This window comes from Pan troglodytes, chromosome 9, assembly GCF_028858775.2.
Source record: "Pan troglodytes isolate AG18354 chromosome 9, NHGRI_mPanTro3-v2.0_pri, whole genome shotgun sequence".
NCBI lineage: Eukaryota > Metazoa > Chordata > Mammalia > Primates > Hominidae > Pan > Pan troglodytes.
This window is the reverse complement of record NC_072407.2, coordinates 8,853,020-8,865,778: the sequence shown is the minus strand read 5'-3', so window position 1 is coordinate 8,865,778 and position 12,759 is coordinate 8,853,020. Positions and strand designations below refer to the sequence as shown.

The 12,759-nt window shown below is 37.4% G+C and overlaps 2 protein-coding genes across 3 annotated transcripts in view; both read right to left on the bottom strand.

Moving 5' to 3' along the window:
- Nucleotides 1-10,738, bottom strand: part of MMP26 (matrix metallopeptidase 26) — a 286,289-nt gene extending 275,551 nt beyond the window's left edge. For both annotated transcript variants that reach the window (XM_009459785.5, XM_063783556.1), the window contains exon 1: nt 10,490-10,738. The gene's annotated coding sequence lies outside the window, so the exon portion shown is untranslated. The remainder of the gene's footprint in view (nt 1-10,489) is intronic.
- Nucleotides 5,072-5,971, bottom strand: LOC100611659 (olfactory receptor 51F2-like). Its single transcript, XM_009459779.3, has one exon. The coding sequence runs from the start codon at nt 5,969-5,971 to the stop codon at nt 5,072-5,074; it is 900 nt and encodes a 299-aa protein (XP_009458054.3).
- Nucleotides 10,739-12,759: the final 2,021 nt, after the last annotated feature.

Sequence of the window (12,759 nt, the reverse complement as noted above, 5' to 3'; positions counted from 1 at the left end):
TTCTTTCACACTAATGTGCTTGCTTCATTCATGTAGTTCTCTCTTTTTTGAATAAGACAAAAAATTTTAGATCCACTATTTGATCCACCGAACTACGTATAAATTAAACATGAATTTATTTCAGGAAGCATTTGGTGGCATCACCTACTCTAAGTCAAGTCAGAAGAACTTACTTCTTCTTCTGGAGTTATATTCTTTTTTTTTTTACAGAAAAAAAGACTTTATTTGATAACAGCTTGATGAAACGATATTCTTTTATGTTTATGCATCTAAAATAGTGTTTATTCCATTGTACGATCAAATACACCTCTCTAACAAAATTAAGTTACTGGAAGGTAGTTCATTGTTTTTTCATCATTATATTCCAAATACCTTGAAATATATTTTGAGAAGTATGGGCATACAATATATACATGTTGATGTAAATTCAATCCAAGAGTTGTTAACTGACCAAGATTCTGAACACATCTCAGGACCTCAACATATTCAATTTTGTCTATTTAAAACATGCTGTGTTGCCTAAAATTATATATGTGGCTTCTGGAAGAATCGCACAGAGCTCTCCAGTGTTCTCACAAACTGAGTAATGTGTGTGTGTGTGTGTGTGTGTGTGTGAGAGAGAGAGAGAGAGAGAGAGAGATTTGGGGTTTTACTGATGGAAGACTCTGTCCTAGTATTGGAGGGTTAACTTTTATGTGCCCTCCCATTTGTTGACAGTAATTATCTTCCTCTTATACCAAGATAACACTCCAGGCCCATTGTAAGAATGTGTTTCAAGTTATTTCCTGGGCTACCTTGACTTATCTCTCTTCTCTGACTACAGAGTAAGTGATATTGTTATACGGTCATACAAACCTAGGTTCAAATTTGGTCTCTGCCACGTAGAGCTAGCCGGAGTTCTCCAAACAAGCACTTTACATCAGATTCCACTAAGGTGAAACTGGTAGTTCACCAATGGCACTACTTTGTAAGGATTAAACAAGATAACATTGCAAAGCGTATAATATGCTGACCAGTGTGTGGGACGTGGAAGTCACGTGATATTGGTAAATGAAGATGAGGATGAGGATAAGAATGGCAGTGGCAGTGTGTGTGACGGTGGTAGTGGCTGTTGACTTTAGGACCTTCAGTGGCAGTTATAAAATGTGACACAACTAACCAGGGAGCTTAACATTGCATGGACACATTAACAACGTGCTCTAAGCAGCAAAACAAATGGCTCATAGGCCCATCAAACCTCCTCAGAATAGAATGTTCCTAGAAAATACAGATTTCAGAAAATAGATTTCCACAATTTTCCTTAGGCACCCACAAGAGCTTTCTGCAGCTAATAAAGCCCCCCTCATTCTTAAAAGAAACCAGGGCGTGTAAAGTGTAATGTTTTTCGTAAATGCAGCAGTTTTACTTACAAAGTATAAGGATGTGTTCTTTCCTGCCTGTTTTCCAGAAAGGAGCCTGAGGAGCTGGGGATGTATTCTACCCAGAAATAAGTAGCATATGTATGAAGCCATATCTCAGGATGCCTGAAAGCTCTTAATAAGCTCCTTGTGGTGATTTCTGCAGCCCCCAGAGTATGAAGCTTCCCAAGGGCTCATTCTACTTCATGGCTTCCTTCTCCTTCTACTTCATGTACTTTTATAGTTTCCATGAAGGGACTGCTGTTACAGGTCTTTGATCTTATGTGTTGTTAAACTTTTCTTAAAAGTAAATTTGTGAGTAACCACACCCTCCCAAAAAAACCCACAAGATCGCCCCTCATCTTCACACCACCCCCACACCCAACTGATAAACTTATCTTCCTCCTATATTATTTAGGTGAATTTTATATATTTTTAGAAACCCCTCTGCTTGTGCTTCACTCTATGCCCCCCAAAAATCTTCATTTATTCTTTCATGGAACATTTGAAGTATCTTTCATATTCTAGGACTTCGTACTGGTAATACAGAGAATAAAACAGAGTCTTTTCCCTCCAGAGCTCCTTGGAGGGAACCACCTGTGGAAACAGACACAAAACTCAGTGTTTACAATGAGGGATATTTACGATGACAGTACAGAAGAGTTGTGTTTATCCTGAAGGAAACTCAGAACCAGGTCTGTCAGGAGACAATGGAGCACAGAGTGTAGGAAGAACAGAAGGTGACTAATAACAGACTCAGCTCACTTGGAACCCTGGGTGCCAGTGTGGGGGAGAGATGAAGCTAAATAGGGAGACAGGATCTATGTTAGGCATGAAGATCTTTTATGCATCCTAAGTCATTTGAATCTAAATAACATAAGACAAATAACACAGCATGGAACTTAGTCTTTCCTCTTCCCTAGAAAAATTCATTTTTACAGCTCCACGTGAAGCAGCTGAGGAAGTCGGGCACCTAATTTGAGAATCCCTAATATATTGCAGTTTTCTGCTTGGTTTCAATATCAACCTGAATGGTACAAATATCACATTTTCCCCCTAAACTCTGATATATCCGTTTATAGAAATGTCAATTTAGAAGACATTCTCAAACAGAACCTCAACACCCTATCGCCTACTCTTTCAAAGTCTACTTCAGATTAACCAGACTACTATTTTCAGCATTAGTTCTGACAGTTTTAAACAACCATTGTTTCAGATGGACTATAAATAAAAGCAAAATGTATAGACCGTAGTATTGGATGTTGTTGAATTCAGAGTGTAACATAGAGAGTAGGGAAAAATAAGAGATATAAGCTGTAAGATTAAAAGAAAAAAAAACTTAGAAATAAGAAAAAATATAAAGTATTACTTTATAAAGAGAGAAAATAAATATACTTCAAAGTGGATTTTATTAAGGTACGTATAACTATACTATACAAGATTATCTGTAATTGACACTTCATAAATTACATTATTAAAGCATGAATCAAAATTGTTACTTTGACAATAACATTCTTAGTACATTTATTTTAAGATACACCCAAAAATGTGGTTGCTCCAACTTCAAAATTATTTTTGAAAACTTTTCCTATCCATATGAAATTTAAATAACTTATGTTTATGCTTTTATTGCTTAGAAATGAGTGCATATTATATTTTCTCTATTAAACAGTAAATTTCTAGGAGCTATATTTTTCTTATTAAGTCAAGTATTTCCTGGGCTGGTTGTTTTTCCATTGGTTCAGGCTTCTACTGGGAGAAAGAGAGACTGCCATCTATGACTACTCTTAGCATATGGTATAATGTTTTGTACACAGTTTGTAAGTAAAAACTGATTAAAATATTGTTTGAATTTAGATATGTTTAGTCAGATTTAAACACCTTAAGAATGAAGGCTGTGCCTTCCCCGTTCACTGTTTTATCCCTAGTACCTCCCTTCCACAGTGTTTGCCAAAATGAAGATGCTCAAAATATGTCAGTATATATGTGAAGTTATATAAAAATAAATTTAATTCAATAAGCATACATTAAGTAGCTATTATTAATAAAGCACTGCACTTGTATCTGTGCGAGATACATCAATTCCCAAAGTCCGATGCCCATTTTCAAAAAGTTTCAGATCAGTAGGGGAAGAGAAATCTGACTCCCTGTAAGACAAAGATTTATTAACAGCACCTGAAAGAATAATAAATGGAACAATCAGGAAAAGAAAGAGGTGGGTATGTCAGTCAGAGAGAGCAAAATAATCACAGACTTAGAGGCAATATATTCCTGGTGTTTTTCAGAAATATATATAATTCATCAAAGTGGATAGACCCCAGAAAAGTGTTACTCTGTCATACATGATAATCCGTAAATGTCTTGTTAAAATGCAAATTTGTGGGTTCCATTTCAAGGGCTTCTGTTTAAGTAGCTCTGGAGCGGAATTGAGGAATCTGCACTTTAAACAGAAGTGTCAAGTGGTTTGGATGCACAGATGCTGGACCACATTGAGAAAAGTGATAGATGCAAGTAGAAAGTGGATGTCATCTTATGAGTGTATTCAGTGGGTTGCATGAGGCCAGATCTGTGAAGACCCACTGGAATGAAGATCTTATGTAAGATGAAGAACTAAAACAGTTTTGTTTTGTGGGAAGGTATTAAGTGGAAATTACTTCATTATCTAAAAAGAAAAAGAAACCCTCATTATTGAACATTTATAAAATGCAAGAAAGTATAAAGAATATGTCAGCAAAACAATATCCAGCTATCAAATATAAGCTGTTGTAATGTTTGGGATATGTCTATTTATACTTTTTAATGTGCATTTACACATATTCACATGAAATATATACACAAGTAAGTACTTTGTATACTAACCTATATTTTTTAACAAAATGTAATTTATATTTGTATCAGTATTTAACTTGTTGCATTGTATTTTATGTTTTATTAGGTCAGTATCCTAAAGTAATTATTTAAGCAGTTTCCACATGTTCATTGCAATGTATAATGAATGATGTGTTGAACATCACAATATATCTTTACATTCTTGCCCATTTTTCTTCTTTAGACATATATTTAGACAATGGACCCCCAGATCTTCTACTATTAAAATACAAATGCATTTACCAAGGTGACCTCAAGTACTCTTTTAAGAAGTAGGAAAGTAGTCCTTTTATTAATACTTCTTGCTTATTGTGCTTATTCATATTCTTCAGCCATTTACAATCTGTCTGGTGGAATAATGAATCATTACAAATAAACTGTAAGAATTACTAAAACCTAGACTTTGCCTACTGATCTACGTTACATGAGATCTACTTTGGATAGCTACATGCTCTAGAGGTGGTGAGACTCCTAAACTCCAAGTATGACTTTACTTGTGCATGCTTTCGGACATATTTTAACTGTGGTCCTATACTGTGCTAGGTTCAGTATTCATGAAAGGATCAGAAGTACCGACATAATCTCTGCCCTTAAATAACTCACCATTTAGAACTGTGTAAATGGTAAGTTAGTGGATCATCAGAATAGAAAGAAAGCATGTTGAAACCAGCTGTTTCAATAAACAACAGTAACTCACAGTACTGAATGATCAAACATGGGTCAGGGAAGACTTGGTAAAGAAGGAGTACACTCAAACTTCCCTAAATTAGCTTAGAAAGAAATGCTTTGAGCACAGCCTTGCGAATTTACTTGGTCTTTACACTGTAGATTATGGGATTCATTACAGGAGGGATAAGCAGATAAACATTGGCAATGAGCATGTGCACAAGGGGAGGGGCATGCTTTCCAAATCTGTGCACTAGTGACAAACTGATCATGGGGATGTAGAAGATGGCAACTGCACTGATGTGAGAGACACAGGTACCAAAAGCCTTTTTCCGCTCCTCTGGGGAGGCAATGCAGAGCACAGAGCGGATGATCAGAACATAGGAGAGGAGGATCAAGACAGAGTCTAAGCCAGCAGTAGAGATAACAATGGCCAGGCCAAATGCACTGTTGATCCATGTGTCTGTGCATGAGAGCTTCATCGCATCAGGGTGGAAGCAGTAGGAATGGTGGAGCACATGACTACGGCAGAAGGAGAGGCGCTTAAGGAGCAGGAGTAGAGGCACTAGAGCTGTTGTCCCCCTAAGAACAATTGCAAAGCCCACTTTAATAATCCGTGAATTGGTTAGGATTGTGGCATATCTCAGTGGGTTACAGATGGCAATAAAGTGGTCAAAGGCCATTGCCAAAAGTACTGAGGACTCCATGAATGTGAAGCCATGGATAAAGAACATTTGGCCAATGCAGGCATCAAAACTGATTTCTCGAGCATTGAACCAGAAAATACCCAGCATCGTGGTCAATGTAGAAAGACACAGACCTAGGTCCATGAAGGATAGCATGGAGAGAAAATAATACATGGGTTCATGAAGCCTCGACTCAGTGATGATGACAAACAGGATCATGCCATTCCCAGAGATAGCAATGACATAGAGACAACAGAATGGGATGGAGGTCCAGATCTGAGGGGTTTCAAGGCCAGGGATGCTAGCAAGGAAGAAGACTGCAGGGTGGAAAATACTCTGGTTGAAGGATGGCATGATGAGCGAAGAAGCAGATGTCTTTGAGGAAAGAACTATGTCCTGTAATAATGGAGAAGAAAAACATTTTCACTCTCTTCTATACACCATACAATTTGTGATCACTAGAGAACCACATCCTATTCTTCAATGAAAATGCATAGCCACTTACTGTTTTCTTAGATGTGTTCTTGAATGAACTAGGAGAGGACACAGACACTAAATCGTGTAAAGAAACCTGGTTTTTAGCAAGATTCCCATTATATTACATCTAGGCTTCAGGATATTTATATATACATATATAAAACAGGAGATTAGTTTCAATAATAGAAAATGTTTCCCATTTCTATGACTGTATGTACACGGGCACATAGGATATTTCCGGACAGCCATAAGAAACACAACAGGAAATTCACCCTGCTTTTCTTCACTTCTCAGTTTCTGCGGCAAAAGCCCTAAGGTGCATTAAATTTTATAAGTCCATGTGACCCAATGAAAGTAAGAGAATAAGATAATATTAAACATCTTCTAGTAAAATACTCCTGATCAAATGAATACACAACAGCTGTTGAGTGAAAAAAATAAATAAATAAAACTAACTACCAGGAAAGAAACAATTAAATCTAAATGGACCACAGTGGGTGACAGTAGAAAAAAGGTTTGTTTATACATGTAATAATTGAGAAGTTGATTATGTTCAAAGGATATTCTGCCTGAAAAAAGATGGCTTAAATAACCTTAACAAGAACAAAGGAATTCATTGGAAAGTCAAGGATAATAACTGGAGTATTTACCTGAGCAAGTTTCTTGATTTTCCATTTCTGCAAAAGGGCATTGAGAATAGATTGGCTGGGGGAAGGAGGTTTTCTCTGGCGATCTAAGTGTATGCTCACCCAGATCCATAAATCTGTAGGATTGAAAATGTTTTTGTATATTGCTTCTTGTCTTAAGTTTTCTGACACTGTTTTTATCTATAGAAAGAATGTTTGGTTTTTAACATATTTATGTTCCCCTTTTACTCACTCATGCATGTATTTACTCAAAAAAATTAAATACCTACAGTGTTAGTGTGTGCATTAGAATTAGACTTGCTACTTTAAGAAGGTCTGACTCTGAGAAAGAAAATATTTCAGTGTAAGTTAACTTAGTTATCTTCATTGCAACCCCCAGAATGAAAAGACAGGAGCTTAGACATCAGTAAGAATAACTGGTTACAGGAAGTGTGTTCAAGAGGGCATTTCTCTAGGTATTTGAGAAGAAGGAAAAATGTTCAGTACAGGAAGCCTCTTTGAGTTCTCACACACACACAAAAAAGATAGTGGCTGGAAATTTTGAATTGAGAGGCAATGCAAGACAAAACAAAAGCTATGGATTTTCGAGTCAACCCTTGGATCTCAGTTGGAAGATAAGCTTCACTTTTTCACCTGTGACTTTACATACAAGAATCGAGACATGTACCTACTTCTGCATCCTAGGGAAAATGACTCCTGCCCTGATAATAGGGCTTGAGAGTTGTGAAACTAATGTCTATGGTTGAAGTCACAGGATCAGTGAAAAATATCTTAGAGTAATAAATCTAAGGGAAATGAAGTCTGAGGACAGAGTGCTGGGGAACAGCAGTATTTAAAGAAAAGACCAGAAGAAGCATCCTCTAATGAAATTGAGGAGACATGGCCACTAAGGTAAAAATGACTCCCAGGAAAATACAAGGACCATTTTTTCTCAGACCTATGATCTCAGAGCCAGAAAAAAAATGGCTAGCACAACAGCATCTAAAAGTATCTATTAAATAAATGAATGAACTGCTTCTGAAAATAGTGATAAATCCCAGTGCTTAATATTTCCACATATGTGTGATTCCTGATATGTGGCCCCCTCAAATTATAAGTTAAATTCATGCAATCATAAAAACATATTTTAACATAGGAGGAAAACAAGCAGTTTTCTCAATAATCTGATATTTATCTTTGAGAAAAGGACTTTGCTCAAATTTGGACCTAGTGATAAAAACATTTATTTTCCCAGTTGAAGTGGAGAGCAAGTAATGACCTTAAGGTCATATACTCTTTATTTTAAAAATGAGGAAGCAGCCTCTCAATTTAATGTTCTTTTTATTATAGTAAATAAACCCAATTTGCAAACCAAATACCTGATTAGGGGTTAACATTCAAAATATATAAGGAACTCCTACAACTCAGTAGCAAAAACACAAATAACTCAATTTAAAAATGGACAAAGGACTTGAATAGAGATTTCTCCAAACAAAACATACAAATGGCCAACAAATACAAAAAGATGCTCAACATTACTAATCACATAAATGTGAATCAAAATCATCAAAATCACAGTGAGATATAACCTCATAGCTATGAAAATACTTATTATAAAAAACAATAGCAAGTGTTGACAAGAATGAGAAGAAATTGGACCTATTGTACACAGTTGGAGAGAATGTAAAATCATGCAACCACAGTGAAAAACAGCACATCCACTCTGAGTATATATCCAAAAGAAAGGAAATCAGTTAGTCAAAGAGGTATCTGCACTTCCATATTCATTGCAGAATTAGTCACAATAGCCAACATATGGAAACAACTTAAATGTCCATCAACAAATGAATGCATAAAGAAAGCACAAGACATACATGTAATAGAATACTATTCAACCTTAAAAGCAGTAATATTCTGACACATGCTACAACATGGATGAACCTGAAATGAAATACTTCATGATTCCACTTATATGTGAAGTATCTCTTAGCCAAACTCATAGAAACAGAAACTAGAATGGTGATTGCAACAGACTAGGGAGAGGGAAAAATGGGGGAGATGCTGTTAAACAGGTATAAAGTTTCAGTTACTAAAGAAGAATTAGTTCCAGAGATCTGATATACAACATTTTACTTATAGTTAAGAATACTGTATTGTGCTATTAAAAGTTAGAGTAAATCTCATGTTAAGTGTTCTCTTCTTTCTTTCTTTCTTTCTTTCTTTTTTTTTTTTTTTTTTGAGATAGGGTCTTGCTCTGTTGCCCAGGCTGGAGTGCAGTGGCGCAATCACTGCTCACTGTAGCCTCAAACTTCCAGGCTCCAGCGATCCTCCTGCCTCAGCCCACCAAGTAAAGAACCTGTAAAGTAGCTGAGACTACAGGCACACACCATCATGCCTGGATAATTTTTTTTTATTTTTTGTAGAGATGGAGTTTCACCATGTTGCCCAGGCTGGTCTTGAACTATTGAACTCAAGGAATACACCTGCCTTGGCCTCCAAAGTGCTGGGATTACAAGTGTGATTTTATCACAATAAAAATAAATAGAATAGCTACATTGTAAACAGCAAAAATAAAACTAAAACATAAAAGAAAAACCCAACAGATTAAGTACTTGGCTGTATTTCTCTCTAATAAAATCAGTGGTAATGTATTTAATGCCTTCTACGTGCCAAACAATTTACTTCACTGAATCTGAGTCCCCCTTTCCACTGTACATAGCTCATAGAATCTTTCTTCAACTCCTGCAATCAAAGGGAAACGTAATAGGATTCTTGTAACAGAGGGAACTCTATTAGCAAACATGGGTCCAAGAACAGCTACCCCTACCACCACCCCCACCCCCCGCCCCCACCATCCCTGCTCCTGGAGCTGGAGTGCAATGGCACAATCACCTACTCCTCCCAGGTTCAAGCAATTCCCTTGCCTCAGCCTCCCGAGTAGCTAGGACTACAGGTACATGCCACCACACCCAGCTAATTTTTTGTATTTTAGTAGAGATGGGGTTTCACCATGTTGGCCAGGATGGTCTCGATCTCCTGACCTCGTGATCTGCCCACTTCAGCCTCCCAAAGTGCTGGGATTACAGGCGTGAGCCACTGCTCCCGGCCAATAATAGCTTTTTTTAAAAAATTCTGTGATTCTTAAACCAGTCTTGAGTTGTCCTGCGCTAAAACTAATGAGCAAATATTAAACTCTTCTTAAACAGATCTCTTTAAGTGTCTCTTTCTCCCCCACTGAGAATTCTTCCATGACAGAGCCTATACCTTAAACATCCCTATTACCAGACTACCAGGAACATCTAAATAGACAGCCCTCACAACAATGCTTCACATTCATTACTATCACAACACCATTATTGGGTATTAATAACTCCCCTTTATGGGTGAGAAAGCAGGGTAAGATTAGATAATCGAGTCTCAGAGGAAACATACGACGTTCTCAAATTCACCCAACAAGCCAATGGCAGATTCAGGAATTGAGCTCTGTTCTTACTCCAAACGCCATGCTCTCGCAAACTCCTTATTTAATTTTTTTTTCTTTTTTTACTGTGGCATGAACAAACACATGCTGATGACTGTAGTCTATATTTGGAATAACTATTTTGAACGCTACAACGATATTTTTGAGTTGACATAACGTATGAAAATATACTACTGAGTTCATGCTCACATTTACTCTGAATACTTCCGCGTTTGTTTCATATACTAGCTGAAGGTTATACAGTACCTAATTTATTTATAAATGTCTTCAATGCACTACAACACTGACCTTGTGCACAGAATTCTTGGGTCTGGAAGGTGAGGGTATTTGATCCTGGCCCCTGCTATTTGAAGGATCATCCCACACAGCAGAGAATCTATTAATGCAAAGCAAGTGAGAGAGAGTTATCTCGACCTCACTAACTTACTTGCAGAAAGGTTCTGTACTACTATAGCTGCGGAATCAGCCCCTGATCAGCCCTGCCGCTGGACAAAGAGGTCCTCTTCCGCCAGGAGAAAATTCAGGAATAGGAGAACTACCGGATTTGAGAAAAACAGCCTTTATAAGGAGCCTAGAAGTCACACCTGGTGAGAGTCATTTACCCAGCAGAAAAGCAAATTCCTAGGGGAGAACTCCCAACAGCTGTGTCCTGTTAACCCTTTGTGCTCCAAATAACAAATTGTAAAAGGCAACATATTTTCAGTCTATCTTCACTCTTTCTTCCCCAAAAGATAGTTCTATAGATGAACTGCAATTTCAGTTCTCATTCAAGAGCAATTTGAGCCCTAAACAGCTGCAGGACGACTTTGCATAGAGTCAGAGTAAGGAAGAAGTGTTGTTGTTAACGGATCATTAACAGCTGAGTTTGCTCAGCTGCCATTTGCCAGTTTCACAGCAATCACGAGACACGGAACCCAAATAGGAAAGGGGTTGCTGAGTTACTACATTCACTGAAGGTAGTGCAGTGGTTTTCTGATTGAGGGCCCAGGCCCTCCCCTGAATTTCCTGGGAGCTGTTGCTAACCTGTGCATAGTCACAGAAAATGACAACTTAAGAGGAAGTGACTAAAGGAAGACTACAAAACTTTATGAGTCCCTTGTGTGTCCCTTGCTAGCTTACAGAGATACTAGGCTGCTCTGTCCTAAAACTGCTACCAGCATGTTTACCACTGTGGTGGAGAATTAACCATGTTTGACAGACAGCTTCTATTTAAGCTGTGAACACTCATAAATGGCTTTCAGCTTTGTCATTAATACAGCGTTTCACAATTAATGATGAGCTTGGAAGCTTGGTAAATTTCAAGGACAACTATTTAAACATGTTTCTTGGCATAAGAGGCTGTATCAAGAGGCCATTACCTTACAAAGTCCTGCTGTATGGAAGAAGGGGACGAGTTAACTATTCCCGTTAGAGTTGCTACAGAGCAGAAAATTTAATTATCCTGTTTAATTTTTTTCTTCTTCTTATGTCACAAGATTCTAGATCCCTAGGAAAATCTGGAAAGATGCATTTTTTCCCAGAAGTTCATAAAGAACCTGAGAAAATATGCTCTCTTTTTAGGTATTTTCTGGACTAATAGAAGCATAATCTTCCCCCATAAATACCTCAACGGGTTGGGGGGGAAATCTTAACAGTCCCAGATAAATGTGCCACATAATGTATGAGACTCCGTGGGAAAAAATGCACAATTTAAATAGAAGCTTTCAAGATACAGAAGCAAAAACAGATGTCCAGGCTGCTACAGGGAAATAAATGTGAAAATTTTACTATCCATGCTAGGAATTCCAGTCTCAGGAGCACTGGTTCATGCTCACAGACACAAGTGCGGGCTGATCTTCTACACACAGCTGCAGAAAATGGAACACAGAAGAGCTTCGTACTCTTTTTTAGTGCACACTCCAGACATTTAAACCATTCACCAGCCAAGGCTTAACAATCAGTGGATACAAGAAGGGCAAAATGATCAATGCTCATTTTGACTGGTTGTCTATTCTAATTGTACTCTCCCAGGACTTAAGTATGTTACACACTTGCCTACATCTACCTGTCCATTAAGAGTCAACATAGCATTGGTTCAACTGAAAGTATTTGGAACCAGACAACCTTGGTCCAACCAGACAACCAGACAACCTTGGTCCAAAGCTCAGCTCTGTCACCAATCGTGTGACCTTAGACTACATCACCTCTGTTTTTTGCTTTTAATGTGGAGAAAATCGTTATACTGCTTTATAAGTCTATGTTGTAAAATAAGATAACCCAGTATTGATCCATAAAAAGGTCTTAGCACAGTATACTTTGCACTCACTCAAAATGTGTTATTAATCATTGTAATAATTTATTTTTATTATTTATCATGATTACTATTGTTCTCATTAATATAGCAATTTTATTAAATTATCATTTAGTGCCTAGTATGTGTCAGATAGTATGTTCCAATGTTGAGATGTGAAGGTGTAGTATCTACTCTCAAGGAACTCATATATCTGACAGATAGATAGACAACCATTATAACACAAATCTGGTCAGGACATTATCCTGCTTTCAATTCTTTGGCTTCC